Source organism: Callospermophilus lateralis, chromosome 10, assembly GCF_048772815.1.
Source record: "Callospermophilus lateralis isolate mCalLat2 chromosome 10, mCalLat2.hap1, whole genome shotgun sequence".
Taxonomy (NCBI): domain Eukaryota; kingdom Metazoa; phylum Chordata; class Mammalia; order Rodentia; family Sciuridae; genus Callospermophilus; species Callospermophilus lateralis.
In genome coordinates this window covers 9,186,545-9,208,715 of record NC_135314.1, presented here as the reverse complement: position 1 = coordinate 9,208,715, position 22,171 = coordinate 9,186,545, and the positions used below count along the sequence as shown (strand labels likewise).

General features: G+C 46.6%; 1 protein-coding gene across 1 annotated transcript in view; it reads right to left on the bottom strand.

Annotated features, from left to right (window-relative positions):
* The window catches only part of Runx1 (RUNX family transcription factor 1), a 222,212-nt gene extending 214,199 nt beyond the window's left edge, over positions 1 to 8,013 (bottom strand). Inside the window, exons 1-2 of the mRNA XM_076867762.2 lie at positions 7,951 to 8,013; positions 7,631 to 7,742 (exon numbers count right to left, since the gene is read on the bottom strand). Coding sequence (XP_076723877.1) covers positions 7,631 to 7,688 — 58 coding nt within the window. The 5' untranslated portion in view covers positions 7,689 to 7,742; positions 7,951 to 8,013. The remainder of the gene's footprint in view (positions 1 to 7,630; positions 7,743 to 7,950) is intronic.
* Between the last annotated feature and the right edge of the window lie 14,158 nt (positions 8,014 to 22,171).

The following is a 22,171-nucleotide window of genomic DNA, read 5'->3' as shown; positions in this document are numbered from 1 at the left end:
TAAAAAGAAGTCCATCTAAAAATAGACAGTGAGGAGCATGAAGCCACAGGGTAGCTCTGGGTACAAGACCCACAATCCTCTGAGTGAACACCGATCTCACAAAATGGAAGGTCTGTGTTATGTCCTATCGCAAGAAAAAAAAAATCTGAATAAGGACTTTCTTTCCTTTTTCTCAGGTTTTGCAAAGGAAGCATTGACTCAGGGAGAGAGATTTGCATCCACACTCAGGAAGTAGACAGTAGTTACAAGGCAAAAGTAATGTGTGTCTTGCAGCAATACGAGGCAGAGATCAGCATGACATCTCCTAGATAGAGAGCAGTTATCTGCCTTTCGGATTTCTATGAAAGATAAGAACACCTTTAGGTAAACCTAAGGTGGATCATTTGAAGGAAAGTTTCACTCAAGAAATTCCGTAGAGGGTTGGCAGTGTAGCTCAGTGGGAGAGCACTTGCCTAGCATATGTGAGGCTCTGGCTGCAGTTCCTAGCATGCGCGCGCACATGTATTTGCAAAGAGATTAGGGTTTTGGGTGATGGAGTTTTGAGAATTTAAAAAGAATGAGAAAGAGAGAAAAAAAAAGGATTCAATCATTTCCATCTATTCGAGCCAGGTGTGGCAGCTCTGATGAGCTCCGTTCTGGGAGAAATGGGGCTGTGTTCCTTTTGCTCACGATGGTCTCACGATGGTGAGCAAGTATGATTCTGGGCTTTGGCATTGAAAATTTATCTGACCTTGTCTCCCATTAAGCCTGCTCTCTGCCCTACCCCACCCCATTTCCTATTGTTTTGCTTGCAATTAGCCAAGAATAAATACCAACCCCCCACATCCATCTACCTTTCCAGGGACTCAGGAAGAAGTGAGTGTTTGTGCACGCTTGGTAACTACTGTCTACTTCCTGAGTGTGGATGCAAATCTCTCTCCCTGTGTCAACGCTTCATTTACAAAACCTGACACCCTGGGTGTCCTGGGAGGGTGGAGGGCCTTCCAGGAACCTCCGTGGAGACCAAAGTCCATTCTATAACATGGCAGAGTGTTGGCTATAACCTGTGTGCATCTTCCCCACATTTAACGCACCCTGGATTACTTGTCATACCTAACACCAGGTAAGTGCCATGGACACACGCTTGTTATACTCTGTTGTTTAGGGACCAATGGAAAGGGAAAGTGGGTTCATGTTCAGGGCAGACACAGTGTCCTTCCCTGAATATCTTCCATCTGCAGTTTGTTGTACCTGTGGATGAGGAAGCCCTGGATACACGGGGATGGCTGTGTTTCCAGCACACCCCTGGCACGGCCAACAAACCTACAAGACGTAGTGGGAAGGAACAGGCTGCACAACAAGGGTCTTTGGTGCCGGGTACAGTGGATGCTAAACAGCCTCACTAAGTTCCAATGCCATCCTCCTACCTCTCAGCTCTTCTCCACTCTGTGGGCAAAAAGTGACAATTCCACTGTCCTAGGCCATTTCCAGCCAGAGGCTTGTGACAACAGTTCTTGCCTACATGATATGGAAGCTTCCTTTCCTGAATGAAAAGACCAGGCCCCACAAGGAGAAGAGCTAGAGGTCTCCCCGCTCCTTCCCTCCTGGACAGATCTTGTGAGGGGGCCATCTTGCCCTGGTTCAAATGGTGGAGCCAAAACACAGAGGCATCCTGCATTCCTCTGTATCAGCTCTGGGTTGCTGGCCGATGACCACCTCTCTACATACAGACCAGCACCACCTGCCAGAGCCACTGTGGCCAGCTTCTCCTTTATGTGTGGGTGAACACAGTTCTCACAGATAAACCCAAGCAAGAGCTTCACTCTCTTTCTGTTGTTGTAATAAAATGCGTCATTCCGTGAGGTTTCAAATACAGGACTCACTGATTTCCCCGTCTTGGTTCCTCCAGTATCATTCAATGTGATCAGGAGGACAGAGACGAAGGAGAAAGGGAGGGGAGAGAGAAAGATCCAGGAAGCCAAGAGAGGATGAGAGTATGTCTGTCCAACAGAGTGGAGCCTGGGCCACATCTGGGTGTGTGTGAGTTCATCTTGCCAGAGGTCAAGGGGACCTGAGGTTTTGAACCCTGTTTTGTGATCATGAGCCCCCCCGCCCCCATCTTCTTACAGCACTCCTGATCTTGTCCGTGGTCTGCAAAGGTCTCAGAGGAAATGCTCCCTTTCCACCACTCAAGGACACCACAGTTATGTTTCTCTGCAGCAGGTTGGGGGAAAGGTGCAGAAAACACATAACCTTAGTTTGAATTGATGCTTCTTTTATGTAGCACCCCCCCCGCCAAAAAAAAAAAAGAAAGAAGGAAAAGAAAAAGAAAGGGATTGGTGGCACAGGGAAAGTGTTTGCAAATTTTAGTGTCTATTTGGGCACCAGAACTGCTTCTGCCGATTTCTCTAAAGAATAAAATTTGGGGAAAAAAAAATAGTGAATGTTGGAATCTGACTTCCATGTGCAAAAGGGCAGGATAAGTTTTCCTAACCAAAAAAAAAAAAAAAAAGAAGAAGAAGAAGAAGAAGAAGAAATAAAAATTGCTTCGTGGTGTTAAACTAAAAAGATTGGTGATGTGTTTTATGATTAAGGTAGTCAAAGATTTTGAACAGGAACTTGGTGACTCTGAGGCAAGCTGGCTGAGAACACTATTAGCCCCTTTTGCAGAACTCAAACGAGACAAAGACATTTATTGACTCATCTAGGTCACTGGGAAGTTACCTGAGAAACTGAAAATGTGCATGAGTTTCCTGTGTGGGCCTCCCCACCCGCCCCCAACCAGACCCGAAGCCAAAGCTGCTTTGTCTCTGAGCTTTGACAAAGGGCACGAAGACAAATGTCGCCGAGAAGGGAGGAAATGGCCAGTTTCAGAGCCCTGGAGAAACTGCACGTGGCTCAACAGGCAAATGGTTGTTTCCTTCAGCAGAACCTTCCAGAAAACAAAGCCACCCAGCACTCCCAGCCAGGGGAACCACCTCTACTGTCCCTGTGTGTTCAGACCCAAGACTGTGTTGCAAGGTGTCCCAATCAGCCTCCGTCTTTAAAAGCTCGCCCTGCGAAGTAGAATTCCACAAAGCGCTCTTGCTCTTTTTCTGGCCTCTTTATGGCCGCTGACCCCGAAGGGTCATCAGACCATCAGATGGGCCGTGAGCTCACAGCCTCCCATGCCCCACATGGGGTCCTGTAGTTCTACCTGGGCCAAGGCTGGACCCCCAGCCTAGACTACCCGTTCCCTGCTCTACCCTCCCCATCTTCTCTGCCAAGTCCTGCGGGGAGTGTTTTCTCCTAGAGCAGACAGAAGTTGACCAAGTAAGTGCCATTTTAGGGAACTGAGTGGCTTGGATAAGTAGCCATCGTTAACTCCTAACTGCCTGCTCGGCGTGACTGGGCCACCCACTTGCCACAGGTTATTTAATGGAGTCTGCAGCGCTGCTTTTTGTTGATAGGCCTTGCAACTGTCCTCAATTTGCAGATGAGGAAACTGAGGCTCAGTAGAGAAGCTCTGCATGCTATTTGACCAAAGCCAGGAGAGATAAGAAGGAATAGGCCCCACGGTGTCCCCGAACATGCTCCACTTTCACACTCCCTGTCTGTACCCTTTTAATAGGGACTGCTCTTAAACACCCAGCCAGGCCCCATCTCTCTATGAAGGCCTGTGTGTGTGCAGGGGCTATAAGTCCTCCTCCGTCCCAGCACGAGGCCGGCCTTGCTGTCCCTGTAAGGGACTACATCACCCTTAAGCACACCTTCCACACCTATGTCCATAGGACAGGAAAATCTCCCTGCTGCCGGTTTTTGCCCTTTTAAAACGTAAGCATCTCACTTAACAAGACCCTGTATCAAAAATAAAAACGAAATGGGCTGGGGATGTGGCTCAGTGGTTGAGGACCCCTGGGTCTAATGCTCTGCTACCAAAACAAGACAAATCTGAAGCCTCTCAAAATTGCCATTTTGTTGTTCTCTAAATTTTCTCAGTGTGCCAATAAATTAAATAGCAAATGGTACAAGTATGATATTTAGATAGCATTTTTTTTTTCACATTTAAAAAAAATAGTTTCAAAATGCCTGGGCAGTTTCAGCTCTGAAACTCTATCTCAGGAGGCCTGATTCTTCAACAGCCTGGAGAGCAGCCAGGATCCTTGTACCACAGAGTCCTACGGGTCGGGAGCAGGGGACTTCCTGAGACCCACCATGAGGGACTGCAGGGCATCCCAATCCGCCTACCCGGCATTCACAGGTTGAAGCCCTAGTCCCCAGGCCCTCAGAAGGTGACTCTATGGACCTTGGGGTACTCGGAGGTATTGGTGTAGGCCTGAATCCAATGTGCCCGGTGTCCCTTTAGGAGGAGATCAGGACAAAGACATACCCAGGAACAGCCATTCGAGGACAGGGAGGAGACCGCTACCCACAGCCAAGGAGAGAGACCTCAGGAGAAACCAACCCTGCCGACGCTTCCACCTCAGATTCCTGGCCTCCAGAACCCTGGGGAACACACTTCTGTCGTTCACACCCGAGTCGCCTGAGCTGACCAACACAGATTCCACACGGTGGCCATGCCATGGCCGGTTTAATCCATGTCTTTTTTAAGTCTTCAGTTGGGCCAGAAGAAGTGTTTGGATAGATATACACTTTTTAAAACAGTGGCAAACTGGTGCCCGTGAAGCAGCGGGCTGCACACGCTAGATCTCATATTCTACAGTCCCCTTTGAAAGGCCCCAGAAGACGGGAGTCACCCAGAAGCAAGCGACAAGTAGTGTTGCTGAGATTTCTACCTGTGGTTCTAGGAACTCAGAGGCACCTCGGCATTCAGACTTTGCATAGACCACTAAGCCACTTCTAAGAACCAGGGTACCTGAGGCATCTTGCAAAAATATGTATGTGCTGGGGCTTTTCCTCTCCACACCTACCGCAGCCCTTTGGGCCAATACATCACCCCTTTCTAGGGGATCAGAGTTGGGGTTCTGCAAGAATTTTATGTTACAAACCACACATGACCATTCCAGGGAATCTCAATAGCATCTTATCTTCTTGCCTAAGCAAACCAAGTGAGAACCTGGTGTGGTATGATAGAGAAGAGCTGCACTCTCTGTGGTAGACCACACTCATTTCGCGTGCCAGTGTCTCAGACGCTGGCCTGACTCTCACGAGGAAGGGAACAATGGTTTGCTGGGTCCCACATCTCTCTTTCCCCCCATTTCCACATGGGTATCTGGCTAAAAATGAGTTACGAGTTTCCTCCTGTGAGAATTGCGGGGACTGATAAAGGACCATCCCAGGAAGAAAACAAGACGCTGGGCCGGCTCTCAGTTGCTGCTGGGAGGGAACACAGGCTATAAATTACAGGAGGAGAAGTGACCGCATGGGGCACTGCCAGTGGCCAGGCTGTGGGAACAGGGAGAACTGTGGGAGAGAACAATTCACTAGAGGGGAGAGGGTTACTTCTAGCATCTGAGGCTAAGGTGGTGTCTAAACGCTACCAAAAAAAAAAAAAAAAAAAAAGAAAGAAAGAAAAGAAAAGAAAAAGAAAGAAAGAAAGAAGTTTTCACCTCTCTGCCTCAGGGAGTGGTGTGGACAGTGAATCTGGACAATTAACACCCTTGTATTGATGGATCATTGAGTTGAAATTAACCAGGAAGCAGCCACAATTTCACTGGACCCCCAGACATTAAATCTCCATATTATATCATCAGATTAGAGATTCCAACCCCAGGTTCTTTTAGCCAGGGGGAAGGACAAAGACCTTCACAGATGAGCCCTTCTGAGCCCTGCACTGTGGGGGGTGGCCCCTTGAAAGCTGGCTGGCCCTTGTTCCTCAAGTGGGGTAGTTGGGATGACTCTCCAGGGGCACAGCAGTCCTGGGGTTCCGGGACTCGGCTCCTCCTATTTCCTGGTGTCTGCAGAGGTCACCATGTCCCCTAATTATCTTTGCTGTTGGGACAGTAAGAACAGCTCTAAGAGCCAGCACTACAGGCTGACAGCCAACCTTACTGCCCAAGGGAATGTTCAAAAATTTCCTGAATCTGCTTTCCTGAGTTGATAAAATAGGAAACAATAAACGTTTGGAGGGGGTACTGAAAGCGGAGTAAGTGCAGGAAGATCTCTTTTCTGTTATTCTACAAATATTGCTTCCTTTGCCTGTTAGCAGCCCAGAGGAAATGCAGCGAGGGGGCAGATCGCAGCTTTGCACCAGGGCCTGGTGTCTGCTGTGCCCGCAGCACGACTCTGCAAGGCGTGTGACTCACTCGAGTCCGCATGATTCAACTTCACTACATTTCCTCAGCTGCCAGGAAAGGAGCACTTGAAAACCCTTTAATTTGAAGGTTGGAAGCAGTTAATGACTTGCTTTCCTCCCTTTTCCCTCTATCCTCCCCATCACCCCACTGTGCGCACACTCACAGGAACACGCGGACGCGCACGCGCACATGCACAGCTCTGCCAAGTTTTAAAATTTCAGGGACCCGGAAGCACAGAAGCTCTGTGGCATTCACAATGGCATTTGTGGTGACACAGTGGCTGGCAAACCCTCTGCATTCCCCTGCACACTTGACTGTATGAATAAATAATGAGTCACAGATACTGTTTGGGTGTGCTTGAGAGTTTGTAGCCAGAAAATTAATTATTCCCCCATCCCATCCCACTCCACCCGGGCTCTGCCAAACCATCAAGTCACACTGAACATCGGTCAAAGTGTGTGCCTTGACACACTGTGAAGCCTTCGTGACATTTTTACGGCATTATTTTTGTCTAAGCATAGCCTTCTTTTACCACTAAAGATATACAGTACACACATACACACACACAGCCACTCATGGCTCAACTCCAGCTTTGCATACTTTAAGACACTGGGTGCAAAAAAATGCAGACAGGTTTTGCACACTAACTGAGCCTCTTTGTAAGCATGCAGTCTAGCTATTTTAGCTGCGAGAATGCTTGACTTAGGAGACGTCCTCATTGCTCTTTTTGACAGAGACCTCATAGACGACAACTTGCCTTCTTCCTCTCTTGAAAGACACTGGTTGCCTCTTTGCAATGAGGCTACAAGGGAAAACACAGCATAACCCCAACCTGATGGTTTAACCTAAGCACATCAGCCTGGAGGTTCCTGGGCTCTGCTTTTGGGGACAGCAGAGCTGCCACAATGGCCGTGGTTGAAGGCGTATCCATCAGCCTCCTCCAGCCCACACTGGCTCCAGCCCTCCCAGCCGGCTCAGTACACGTGCCTGCCGAGCCCCGGGGCAGGCTGCAGCCTGGGCCACACAGCAAGCTGAGTTAAGCATAACTCAGACAGACTCATTCCACCCCACATGGGAACCGCCACCAAAAGCCAGGGAGCTTCGTCAAGCCTCCTAATCTCTAGGACTTTAAGCAAGAACATCACAACTTCCCCGCACTTGACAGCTCTCACACACCGACCGAACACTTCAACAGCTTAGCTAAGCATTTCTTCAAACATTTCTGAAGAGCTGCCTCCTGGTGAATAAGTAACCCAATAGCCTGGTAATCACACGCCTCGGTCTGAGTTCCTCCCACCCCACCGACAGAGAACCGCCGGCTCCGAGGTGCATCTGCACCAAGGTCCAACAGGCTGCCATTTCCTTACACGCAGAGCTGAGCAAAAGTAGATATTAAAAGACCAGCGGGTACTCACCTCTCATGAAGCACTGTGGGTACGAAGGAAATGACTCAAATATGCTGTCTGAAGCCATCGCTTCCTTCTGAAAATGTACCCTCTTCTGAAGGCAGGGGATTCAATGATTTACCTTAAGAGCGAAAACCAAGAAAGGTCACTGTTTCAACCTCACCTCTCCCCATGGCTCCTTGCATCGCTCTTTCCTCCCCCTCCACACCACTGGGACTCCCCAAGCCCTATGAAAAATGTACCTTCGCGAAAACAAATATTCAAATTGTTAAAGATTAAGAAGGGGGGGAAAAAAAGCGCCGCTTTGGCTGTGGGTTGAGGATGCTCACCACTCTGCGAAACCCTGTGGTTTGCATTCAGTGTGATTCGTCCTGCCTGCTGACCACTATGCCGGGCTCAGACTTCTGACACTGCCAGCCTACCCAACTTGTGGTTCTGTGGTTGTTTATGAGGCCCAAAGAAGTTTTCACACAACCCAAATTACAAATTTAACTGTTCCCCTTTCCACAGCTCATGTTAATTGGTTCTTGCCAATCATGTGACTTAAGTGATGTCAATTTTTTTTTTTTTTTTTTTTTTTTTTAACTTTCTGAGCAATGTCCCTCCTTCTCTCCACCTGCCCTCCCCCAGGCTGGGTAAGAAAATAGTCGAGTGCAGTTTGCAAGAGAGGGAATGTAAAAAAGTGACTCAGTCTCTTATTATATCTCCATGCTCTTTGCTGATTTAGTGTAGCTCGGCTCCTGTTGTTCTTATTTGTGGTTTTGGGAACAACTGATTATTTTGATAAAGATTTCATTGCTGCTTATTCAATAGTAATTCAATGCTGGCATCAAGCTGCTGCTTAGACAGGATGTGGCTGCCATCATCTGAAATGCCGGGCATTAGCTCCGGGAGAGTTCAGTCCTTGGTAAAGACTATAATGGCATAAGTGAAACTATAAAAGGGAAAAATAAATAAAAGGAAATGTTTTGGTGAGAGTCTGACCCCCTAAAAGGGGCTAGCAACTTAACTGCTACTTTAAAGCCTGAAAAAAGGAAAGCATTTTAATTTTGAAATGAAAAGATGATTTTAATAAAACCCAAATTATGTGGTTTGGGGCTGGGGCTGTAGCTCAGTGGTAGAGTGCTTGCCTAGCATGCATGAGTCCCTAGGTTCAATCCTCAACACCACAGAACAACAACAACAACATGATGTGGTTTTACTCCCGCATTTCTTCAAGTGAAGAGATAAAATCATAGCAGCTCTTAGCAGCCACATCTACACCCACACTCACACACCAAGTAGGAAGCTACAGGAAAACAAAGAAAGAATGTCTGCATTCTGGGACGAAACAGTGGCTCTTCTTAACTGTCTGTTTTCCCCCATCGAGGTCTGACTATGGCAGACCTTGCTCATTGTTCAAGTTCAGCTCGGATCAAAAGGCTAATTCGCACCTGCAGCTTCCACTCCACTCTGAGCCCCTTGAGACTGCCCCTCCTCATGGGGCTGCCCGGGGAACATCACACAGTTCATCTTCTGCCTCAGGAAGCCAGGCTGGTTTGGAGGAGCTAAAAAATAGGACAATCCTGGTGTGAGTGACCCATTTCAGCTCACATATATTTATGTGCTTTTTCTACCCCTTGGTTTTACCTGCTGACAAACAAAGCACATTCTCTTTGTAGTTCCAGGAGGAAGAACGACTTTCCTTTCATAATTAATTTCTTCCTTTCAGTCTGATCTGCATACACCCTCCACTCTGCATAAGTCAAGGCTTGACACACACTTGATAGAAACAGTGAGATGAGACACGAATCCGGCTTGGCTTCCCTGGAACCACCAGCAAAGGTGTTCTGAAAACTCCGAACCCCGACATGATCCCTCGGCTCATCCTGGTGCAGTTTGCTCTGCGCACAGAGACCCACTGCGATGTCACCTTCGATGGCACAGTTCTTTCAAAAGGAGCAGACATAAGTTTTACTTACTCCTGTTTTGACCCAAAGAGGAATTGAAACTCTAGAGACTGCTTTCTCTCAGACTGCTGAGAAGTCAGCTCGACAAATGCCACACTTTGTCACATTCAATGGAATGTAATGCTTGAATTTCTGTTAGGAAGCTCATTGATATCTAAATGCAGTGCTTCTGAAAGCAAGTCCTTGGTTGACAAGATCCACTCATGTTCCTGTGCTGTTAGAGTCCCTAAAATGTCAAGTCTGAGTCAAGGCCCGACTGGCTTCTGTCTCCCTTCTCCACTGAGGGTGGAGGGCTTCTGGGAGCTGAGGCCCCATGACTATAGCTGCCATCCCAAAGTCGACTCGGACTTAATAATGACGGAGAAATTCAAGTGGCGATGCATGCCGAGTAATCTGGAGACAATTTCATTTTAGAAACTCCCTGGATGATTTCAGCCTAGGATTCTAGAAGCCTGGGCAGAGGGTTTGGGTATGTTGGCTTCTCTCTATGGCCTAGTTATAGGCTACGTGCTTTCTCGGTGGGGCCTTCAGAGGACAGGTCAGAATTTGCAGAAGGCCGTGAGGCTGGGGCTGGCCAAGGGCTCGCTGCACACATGTGTCTCTGGCTGAGTTTCCGGCAGGCAGCAGGGGGCAGAGCACAAAGGCCTCACCAGGCCAGGCCCTGCACTGCCTTCCCTGGGCTCCACGGCCACAGCAGCCGCAGCTAGCTTCACAGCCTGTGAGGCAACTGTGGGGCTTTCCTGGGCCTTGTCCAGGTCCTGACAGGGAGACTCAGCCGGCTGCTGGTGAACTTGGCCTTCCCGCTTCCTTAGGAGCCTGAGCCGCAAATACTCGTCTGTCATCAATGAACAGCCTGGAGAAATACTTCATCACATCTTCACCAGGACTGTTTAGGATTCTTTAAGTCTATGCACGGACCCAACCCTCTAAGTCTATGCACGGACCCTTCCTGCGAGTGACTCAGATGGTGTCCTGGGCTGCTGGCTTGAGAATTGTCCCTGGGTGGCTGCAGTGAACTGTGGCTTTGCCAAGTAACTGGATGGCAGTTTTCATCCTTGCTCAGATTAGCTACAGCTTCTAAATGCCACCCTTGGGGTGGGGTGAGGAATATGCTCAGGTGTCTTTTTTAATGGCCCTATAAAAATACCAGCAAAGGTTGAAAGATGCATAGTTGCATAACCCTATAATTAATGCACAGAGCTGTGTGGGCAATCCAATCCAATTAAAATACTCTCTGGTCTGCATTTTTATTGCCATTACTACATGCTATCTCTGAGCTCCACAAGTTGATGATAAAACCTTCTCTGGCCAGGAAATGAAGGTAAATAAAGATGAGCACTCCCCCCCCCCGCACCCCGCCGCCCCAACTTGGATGTCATCTAAAATCCCAAAAGAATGATGCTCCTGAATTATCTCTGTGTAGGATGAATTTTATTATTTTCTAAATCTGTGTTTTCCAACAGAGGAGCTAACTTGGAAGGTTCCATGATAGGCCAACCATGAGCTCAGTGATGATTCTGAAATCGAGGCATAGACATTGAAGCTTCATGGACTGAGCATACCTTGCTCTTGGCTAATCCAAGGGTTTGAGGTAACTGGACACCCCAAAAGTATCCACCTGTTACAGATTTCTCCTTAGACACTTGGGATGGGCGTCCAGGTGAGGCGGGTCTCCCTTCTGCCCAGGTCTTTCCCTCCTCCAGGTATAATTCAAATTAAAGCCACTAGAAGAACTCACCTGACAGCCTAGCGAGATCTTCACATGTATATTTTTTTTTTTCCTGTAGATGAAGAAGTATCGTTCTTTGGGAAAATTGAATATAAAAAGGAAAACATTGAACTAACCCACAAATCAACGTGGTCTATTGAAATGAAACACTGTTTATTGAGAATTGTTTCAAGTGGACGTGTTTAAGCCTCTTTGCACTATACCTGAGGACTGTGAGCTGGCAGCAGTGTCACCATCTGGCACTTGCTAGGTATCAGGATCCTGGGCTCCATCCCAGGCCTCTTGAATCAGAGCCTGTATTTGTGCAAGATCTACAGGGGACCTCTGTGCCCATCAAAGTGGGGGATACTCGCTCTGAGGGAAGCAAGCATTGCCCGTGCTGGAATTTAGTAAGGAAAGAAAGAGCAAGGTGCTAATTGTTGACATTCTTGAAGATCTCCTCATTCCCCAAGTTTTCTGAAGCATCAGACTTTCAAAGCATCTGACTTGGCATGACTTTTTTTAAGTCCTGGATGTTTCTAGACAGCAGAAACCCACAGGAGGTATGGCCCATGTTCCTCCACAGTGAGCTTTCTGGGATTGTCACTTGGACCACTCATCTCATGCAATGTTAAGGTCAAGTTTTCACTTCAGGGTCTGACACTATGTGGGGGGCACCCCTGTGTGCTGTGTTGCTGGTGGCCAGGGGCTAGACACAGAGGGCTTTTCCTGCAGGGACACCGGACTCTCCGTTTCCAACTACTTTGCAGTTTGGAAACACGTGGATTCGTCCTGTGAGTTCTTCCAGACACACACCCCATGTCTGGGAGGCAGGCAGCATTGCAGGTGGTCTTGGGGTCCCATGGAGCTCTTCTCCTCCCCAGGGGGTTCCTGCCCCTGTTCTCCAGTGACCAGTGTGCACATGTCATGCCCTGACCTTGCTCCAAAAGAAGCGCTTGCCACTTGTAGCAGCCAGACCTTCCAAGGTCCAGAGGCTCATTTTCACAGGCTCCCAGGAGTTTGGCTCCTTCTTTTAGATGCATCTGGATCGTTTCAGGTTTGCTGTGGGCCAGAAAGCTTGTTTGGAATAGTTTCTTCTTACAGACTTTTGGCCCTTCTGTTTCTGGTGCCATTTGAAACCAGGAGGGTAAAACTGGGAAACTTAAACAAACCCTCTTTGAATGCTAGAAAGGCTCAGGCATTCGAGGTTTGGTCAAGTGATGGAAAACATTCTGAGTTTGTATTGAACTTTCCAACCAGTTTCTCCAACCTTGAGGCTAATTTTAGTAGGGTACCCACATGGGGGAGAGCACAGGGAAATGAGGAAAGGGCTCTGGGTTGGAGAAGCCAGAGCTCACAGTGGTTGGATATTGTAACACTCAGTACTTGAGTTTAGGTGGCAAATAATGGTTCATGTCCCAAGTATGGTCAGAGCACTTGGCCTTAGGAACTTTGGACTTTTACTTTAATTGCTACTTCTTTTCCTGGTGGCAGGCAAATTAACAAACTTCCACATGACTATTTAGAAACCAAAGCATAATAGTACCTTTGTCACTTGGGTGCTGTGCGGATCAGTGAGTGTTTGGACTATGCAAAGTGGTTTTGAATGGACTAAGAAAGAGGTCTGTGGTTGTCATTTTAATATGGAAACATCTAACATGTGAATTTTAATACTTGCACTTGCCAGGTAACATGAAGACATGGTGTCAGGTTCCCACATTAGAGGTCCCGGTAAGAATGAGGTGAAAATAGTTGATGCTACAAAAATCCTGTGTTCATGACTTCAGTTTTGAATTCAGTGTTATTTTGAAATAATATCGTATGGTCCTACAGATGCAGGCTGAAATTCTTTCAGAACCTCAAAATGTCAAAATTAAAAAGAAATCAATTTTACAGAGAAACAAAAATATTGGCACTTAAAATCGTGTGCCGTGGATTTTAATTTCCGCCTCTTTGAGTTCCACCTTCTCGTTGCCAGTTCAGCAACTCGCTGGATGTCTGGGTGGAAAGCAGGAAGGAAGATCTGGGGCATGTTTCAGTTCTGATTTCATCTCCTTCTCAAATTTTTACTTCAGTTGAAGCAGAGAGAAGACACTGAAGTGTCACCTGTAGCACAGGGATTGTACCACAGCTACCAGGACACGATTGCCGCAGTCTGGCTGGGCACAATTCAGGAGCCACTTGTCAAAAGAAACTAACTTTATTTTTAGAACCACACAAGATAAACAAAACAGCTCCTCAGGAAAAAACCCTCAGAGCCCAACTGCCACCACCGGCTTCCCCCAAGCCACACACCCCAACAACCTCTTCTTCCCACAATCCTCCTGCTCTTGAGGCCGATTGGCTGGGTCGCATGGGCGGAGCCAAAAAAGTCCCCCAATGAGCAGCTCCGTGGTCTGAAAGGGCAGGGAAACAGCCCAATGAGCATCACCGCAGAGGAACCAATCAGCTAGATGTTGCTAGATGTTGCTGGGGCTGCTGTGAGCCAATCATCAGCTGGTAGTCTGAAAGGGCAGGGAAACAGCTCAATGAGCATCTCCACAGAGGAGCCAATCAGCTAGGTGTTGCTGGGGCCGCTGTGAGCCAATCATCAGCTGGCAGTCTGAAAGTTTGCTGGAGCCTCTTGGGCTGTGGCTCTCAACACACGATCACAGCATCTGGGGCTGGTTTTTTGTCCACGATTAGTCACCTGATATCATCACTGGGACCCAGATTTGAAGATTTGAAGAGTACAAGTCTGTGTGTATGTGTGTGTAAAATACATATGCATGCATGGTGAAAACATTTAATATGAGATCTACTCTCCTAACAAATTATTATTATTGTTATTGTTATTGTTATTATTATTATTATGAAGATCAAGCCCAGAGCCTGATGCATGCTAGGCAAATGTTTCCCCATAGAGATACACTCCCAGCCCCAACACATTTTTAAATGTACGATAAAACCTTGTTAGCCATAGGCGTGATGTTGTACTTATTCATCTTGTGTAATTGAAACTTTATGCCTGTTGGTTAGCAATTTCCCATTTCCCCCTTATCACTGCCTCCCAGAAACCGCCATTCTACTTTCTGATTCCAGGACTCTTGACTATTTTGGAGACCTCCTGTAAGGCTACCATGCAGTCTTTGTCTTTCTGTGACTGACTTAGTCCCCTGGCATGACGTCCTCCAGGAGGGCCCCCGTGGCCACCCATGGCAGGGTTTCTTTCTTTTCAAGGCTGACGAATGTTCTGTTGTATCCATGCACCCCATTTTCTTTATCCATTTATTTGCTAATGGACATTTAGGTGGTTTTCATATCTTGGCTACTGTGAATAAGGCTGCAATAAACATAGGAGTGTCAGCGTCCTCTGGGGTCTTAGTTTTAATTCGCCTGGATAAACATTCAGGACTGGGATTGATGGATTACACAGTAGCTCTATTTTTAAGTTTTTGAGGAGCCTCCATACTGTCTTCCATAGCAGCTGCATGACTTTGCATTCCTACCAACAAATACACACACACACACACACACACACACACACACACACACACACAAATCAAAGATACTGTTTCCCACATAGGACTTGGATCTGAGATAACCTTCCTTCCAGAATAAGGGCCTTTGGAGGGCTGGCAAGCATAAGACTACAAGGTTATTTGGAACAAAATGGGAGGCATTCATCTTGTTTCCATCATCAGAGGGCAGTGATCTTTGCTGTAGGACACATTGAGTTTCAGTGGCCTTTGATTATTATGGAGTTATTACCCATTTTACCATAGCTCATGTCATAATTCCCAGAGTCTATATTGAGACCGGAGATTCAAAGACGTTTTATCTTGCCCATTAGGACCACATGATGTGGACTGGGCCTCTAGACCTTATTCTAACTCAGAAGACACCAGGGGGTTTCAGAGATCAAGCAAACATTGAACATCACTGGGGATTCTAAAACATTCTGAGCTACTTGAGGATTTGATTTCTTATCTCTGTTTTAGTCAGCTTTTTTGACACTGTGACTAAAGGATTTGACCAGAACAAGTATAGAGGAGAAAAAGTCTATCCAGAGCCTCAGGGTTTCAGAGGTCTTAGTCCATAGAAGGCTGGCTCCATTCCTCAAGGCTCGAGGTGAGGCTTAATGTCACGGCAGTAGAGTGTGGCAGAGGGAAGCGGCTCACATCATCATGGACAGGAAGCAGAGAGAGATTCCACCCTCCAGATACAAATATATACCCCAAAGCCATACCCTAATTCCCACCTCCTCCAGCCACACCTACCACTTCAGTTACGGCTCAGTTAATCCCTATCAGGGGATTAAGTCACTGATTGGGTTAAGACCCTCACAACCCAATCATTTCTCCTCTGAACCTTCTTGCATTGTCTCACACTTGAGCTTTTGGGGGACACCTCACATCCAAACCGTAATAGTCTCCATTAGTATTATCCAGGGAAACAAGTTTGACAATGTGCACTTTCAAATTTTGCAAGCAATCTTTAAGTTTTCTCTATGGGGCTTTTATTATTAAGTACATAATTCCATCTATATTCTTCTGGCTAGTCATAAATACCAATTCTTGCTCCTCTTTAAATCACTATGTTTCCATGATGGATAGGCTTTTTATTTTTACCCTTCAACTTTGGTTATGTGTGTATGTATTTAGCTTTATCTTCACTATGAAACCCGCCCTTAAAGCCCTGTTCCTCCATCTCCTGTCTGTGTGAGTTTACATGGGGTCACCCCACTTGCTGCACAGTCACATGGACTTTATCGTCTTCTGCCTCCCAGGTGCAACATGCCCCACAGATGCTCCATGTCATAGCAACAGTGCTTGCCTTTAACTCTTGTATCATTCACATATATTAACTTGCCTTAATCAAATGTAGAATCATTCCCCTTCCCCTTAATCCGTACATTATTTGCCTCTTCTGATCGTTTCCTTTACCAAGCATCAGGAACACCCCAATTTCCCTGCAAACTTGGTTATTTCTCTAAGCATTTATCAATGGTTACTTGGTTACTTCACTGAGAATTTATTTCCTAACCATGTGTGATGAGATCTGGTCATGCTCAGAAGGTCCACAGTCTTATGAGACATTCATAGAAGAACTAAATTTTTTAAAAAAATGCTCAGGCCTGGGTCGACCCAGGGCTGGTGCTGGTGCTAGGGGTGGGCGAGTGGGATCCTGGGGTGCAAAACTAAAGAAGTATTGTCTGTCAGTGTCAATCAAATCTTGCATGGCCCTAAGAGTGAGCACCTCCTTCAAGTTTTCACCTTAGGTACTTTATTTGCCTCACCCTGATCTTGACCTTGGATTTGGCTCACAAAACTAAGCAGAAACCATGGGGTTGGCAAAAGGTGGTACGTGAATCAGGAAGCAGGGTTGTGGGTTAAAAACCTACAGCCACAAAATAGTGTAGTCCTGAGCTGGACCTTCAAGATCTGCATGGTTCATCTTACTTGTGCCAGGTGTGCACACCTTTGAGAGCAGAAAGGACAGGGAGAGACATGGAGATAGGACAGAGCTCTGAGGTAGAAGGCTTATTTCTCTAAGCCCACCTGCTTGGGAGATGGTGAGCACCACAGCCTGGCAGATAAAGAGGCGTTTATGAAGGAGATAGAGAAGGACCCAGCTGGACATGTCAAACTTAGTCCAAGGAAAGGAGGCTTCCAAGGCCAAGCTGAGGAATTTGCTTTTATTCTGTTCACAGTGGGGAACCATGGAAAATGTTGGACCATAAAGATGATGGGACAGTGGTGGAGCTTCTGGAAAATCGATTTGGTGTTTGCATCTATGGTTATTCTATTAATGGACTGACTCTCGAACATAGGGGTCTTGACTATTTTGGTCATTATTGCGTCTCTAGCATCTAACAGCATATTTGACATGTAGAAATTCCAATGAATGAATTAGAGAGAGAAGGATGGATGGATGGTGAGGCTTTATTGGGACTAGAGCCAGGGAGTCAGGCTGTAATCTGTCTGCTATGGAGTAACAAGCCCTTAACTAAGTATACGAGTAGTGGATATGAAAGGCAATGGAACTATGACCACATGAATGTCCGTAGGCTTTTGCATCTCTTTGTAATCACGTCCTTTGTGCCATAACTGTACTTCTCTCCCACTGATCCTGACCTTGTCCAAAGACTTGCTTTGGCCAGTGAGATAGTCACAAACCTGATGCAAGCAGAGGCTTGGAATGGGAAAACAGTGTGCATTAGAATACAGCTAGGTAGGTGTCCTGGAAGGGGAGAGCTATGGAAGAGAGTCAGTCATCCCAGCCCAGGCCCTGGTAGGTAGCTCCACTGAGAGCTGACCGTCAGACACTCAGTGAGCTTCACCCCACCTAGAAAAATGAACCAAACACAGCCATGACCAGCAGAATTGGCTGCCTTCCCTCAGATCCATGAGTAACAGTACACGGTTAGTCTTTTAAGCTGCAGGTTTTGGGGGTGGCTTGCAGCAATGCATTATTGGGGTGGTAGGAAGAGACACAGACGCAGAGAGCATTAGTGCAGAGCTGCCACCGAGGCAGTGAGCAGGCAGTTAGTTTGCAAAGGGAAAGAGTCCACATGGAAACACAGGTAGGAGGGGTGGGGGGAGGCAGGAGCCAAGGAAGGCGGCAAGAGGAAGAGGGTAAAGAAGAAGGGGGCCCAGTACCCATCCAGGGAGGAAGAGGCTTCAGGGGATGGGAAAGAAACAAGGAGAGGTGCTGAGGATAGATAGGAAGAGCCAAGACTCTGGAGAGGTTGACCAGCTTAGCAAGAGCCACTGGAGAGCTGTTCCTTTGTGACATCTCAGCAGACTAAACAACAGAGTGACATCCAGTTTTTCTGGTATGTGGACAAGCAGTTCTCCTCTGCTTGAATGGGAAGTTAATATGAAGTTAATTGTTACATTTGGACGCTTGTAACATTTGGACGCTTGTGGGTGATATGTTTTCCTCTTTCAATTCAATTCAAAAAATATTTATAAGACATCTACTTCATAGAACACGGAGAAATTACAACTAAAGAAAGAAAGATTTGGGCCCAGTGGCTCTGGAGGCTGAGACAAGAGGATTGGAAGTTCAAAGCCAGCCTCAGCAATGGCGAGGCGCTAAGCAACTCAGTGAGACCCTGTCCCTAACTACACTAGAAAATATAACTGGGGATGTGGTTCAATGGTTGAGTGCTCCTGAGTTCAGTCCCCTGTACCAAAAAACAAACAAACAAACAAACAAAAAAACCCAGAAAGAAAGAAAGATTTTGATGCTTTCCTAAAACAATTTTTAGGGCATGTTTGAGATAGACTGATAAAGGGAAAAGAAAGTGGCCCTTTGAAGAGACAAGTGGTCACTTTCCACTTTCCACTGCAGGCAGTGAGTATTAGCAGAATGCTCTAGTTTACCTATGCTATTAAGATACGATGGATATTTTGATGGCGCTCACCTGTAATCCCAGCGGCTCAGGGGGCTGAGGCAGAAGGATCACAAGTTTAAGACCAGCCTCTGGAACTTAGTGAGGCCCTAAGCAACTTAGCGAGGCCTGTCTCAAAATAAAAAATAAACATAAAAAAGGGCTGGGTATGTGTCTCCCTGGTAAAGCACCTCTAGGTTCAATCCCCAGTACCAAAAAAAAAAAAAAAAAAAAGGATATTAGGGAAAAAAACAGAGGTGTGAGACATTCTGGAAATTTCTGAAAGAAGAGGCATTTAGACATTTGATCCTCAGTAAAGATATGAAAAAGGTTAAGAGTGGCGATTGGAGAGCCTTCAGTGGCAGTGTTTTGGTGGGGCGTGGCTGAGGCATAGAGTGGAATCCCTCTTACACCTGGAATCTAGTAAGAGGGGCTTAAGTGGGACATAAGAGCATTTGTCCTTAAGTCTGGGGCCTGATTCGGTCCTGCTCTCTAAAGGGAAAATGACTTCTTATAGGATAGGAACCACTTGTACCCTCCTCCAAGAATCCTTAGATATGGGATTCCCAGTAGGATCTGACATTATTTTAAATAACAAACTTTTCCCAAGAACATGGACTTCCCAGGCAAGGAGATTTGGGCCCAAAGAGGTCACAAGGCAGACCACAGGGATCAGGAGCTGTGAGGGATAGAGGCCTAAAGAGGACGCAGACGGCACCCACAAGGACTCCAGGTGGGAGGCAGCCCCTTTGTGTGTCTGGTAGGCCAGAGCAAGCCTCGCCATGAGCCAAGCCCCTCCCTGTCCCTGTGTCCTCTCCAGCACGGCGGGGTGCGGAGGCTTGGTTAGCAGTGGGGTGGGAGCCAGAACTCCAGGCTCTAGGAAGGAAGGAGCTTGACCACGCACCCTCCACCAGCCTGTAAGGCGACTCCAAAGCCGTGATGGGTGTCCGTCGAGTTTGCAGTTTTGATTCTTTGAGACTCGGTGATTCAGAGTGACTCTAGGATTTGTCTTTTCAGAAAAGGGATCGCGACACTGAGCATGTTTACAAGGACAGGGGAAGACAAAGACAGAGAGGCTTTTCAATAGGTGGATACGACCCAAAGGGCCCATCGACAATGTGTGTGTCAATGTGAATGGACACATAAAGAGAGGTATGGACATGGAACAAAACAGTGTTCCACTCTAAAAGGGGAGGACACTTCTACACATGGTACAACCTGGATTATGCTCAATGGAAGGAGGCAGACAGAGGGATGGTATCGCAGGATCACACTCACATGAGTATTCAGCGGGGGCAAAGTCACAGAGTGGAACAGAGGTTACCAGGGGCTCAGAGGAGGGTTGGGGGAGGGCAAGCCATTGATTAATGGGTACAGGGCTTCAGATTGGAAGGAGGAAAAGTTCTGGAGACAGACAGTGGTGATGATTGCACAACGTGAATGTAATTAATGCCACTTGTGAAATTATAAAATAACAATTATATGGTGCATATTTTACCACAATAAAAAAATCAAGGGCTTTTGTCATTAATGCCAACAAATTCTTTGTGTCCAAAATAATGATTTAAAACCATGGTGTGACTCTTTTTTTTTCTTGTGGTACCCGGGATGAACCCAGGGGTGCTTAAACACTAGCCATATCTTCAGTCCTTTTTTTATATTTTAAGACAGGTTCTCAGTAGTTTGCTTAGGGCCTCCATAAGTTGCTGAGGCTGGCCTTGAACTTGGGACTCTCCTGCCTCAAGCTCTTGAGTTGTTGGGATTACAGATGTGCACTACTGTGCCCAGCTGCATCTCTCTTTGTTTTTTATTTTTTATTTTTTTTAAAAATCTTTTTAGTTGTAGATGGACACAATATCTTTATTTATTTATTTTTATGTGGTGCTGAGGATCGGTGTGAGAGCCTCACACATGCTAGGTGAGCACTCTTCCACTGAGCCACAATCCCAGCCCTCTGTTTGTTTTTTGAATAACGGTTCACACTGTTCCTGGGGGGAGTTGACTTCCTTATTAGAGTCAGTCCCCACCCCAGCTCTTGTCTTTAGGTGACTGGTTTTCGTATCCTCTGTTTGCATCCTGAGATCCTCAAGAAAATTCGTTTGACTCAGTGTGTGTCCCAGTTAAACATAGTACTTGCTACCTAATAGGCATTTATTAAACATTATCTTTATGACATTGGAAATGAAATGGGAAGATTGCCCAGAAAAGTGATTTTCCAGAAAGTTTCTGCCTTTGGCTGTGCCTTACATGACGATCTGTACCTTAGACGAACTTGGAAAAGAACGCAGCATAGTAGCTTACTTAGTTGAGGAAAAATACAATTTAAGGTTGTTTTTTAATGCCCCCTCCCCAACAAAAATTAGTTTGTAGTAGTGTTGACTTAAAAACTATAGAAACACACACACACACACACACACACACACACACACACACACACACACGCGTGCGCGCACACGCCGGCGATCCAGGGTATTGATTCCACCACCTTGGACGCTGCCTCACTTGGGAAGAGTAGGTCAGCAAGCCTCAACATATTTATTTCCTCTCAGTGTTCTCTGTTCTTGTAGGTAGTCCACTATGAAAAGGGCAGGTCTGGAGGCCATAACTGATTTCATTATGAGACAAGTGACTTTCTCTGCAGCACCGTCATATGTGGAGATGATCGCACTTGCTCCCTGAGCGCTGTATCTGCTGCCACTCCTGCTTATTCCCACAGGAAACCTCTTTTCCTCAAACTTACTCGGGTGCTCGACAACAGCCCTCCAGGCTTCCGTCACCCACGTGGACCGTCCACCATGGAATCCCACTGGTGAGTAGTTCTATCCTTCCTGGAGTGGCGCACCTTCCGGTGCGCCCATTATAGAGACGGCAGTGGAAATTCAAAATGAGAGATGGCGTTAGGACTCCGGGTTGGCAACTACGTCCCTGTCCTGTGCACACTTTTAAGGTAGTCTTCCATCTTTGTTTACATCACAGATCTGGTCCAGGGAGCTTTAGCTCATTGTCTTTCTGGGGTATAGAATGAAAAGATCTGGACCCCTCAGGTGACTCTACTGTACACCAAGCCGGCAAGTTCATGGAGTCACTTATTTTTGGCCCTTCTCTTATGTTGAAGTTCAAGTTTATCTCCTACCAAGCACATGTATCTGTGATGTAATGAGGGCAGAGTGGCCACATTTAGCAAAATAAAACAAACCAAATACCAAAAAGGCAGGCATTGTTAGCTTTGAATTTCAAAGAGAGAATACATTTTTAGCATGTCCCAAACATTGCATGGGACGTCCATGTAGTAAAGGATTCTTTGTTGTTTATCAGGAATTAAAATTTAGCTAGAACATTTAATTTCAGACACTTAATTTAACTGAATTCACTTTATGTGGCATCCCCTGTCAGTGGCCAAGATGCGAGGAATGTGTGCATCTGCATCTCCCCTAGGAAGCAGGAAACTTTGGGGGTTCATTTAAATAGACAGGAGGAGGTAACTGAGCACGCCTTTGAACTTCAATCACTGCAGG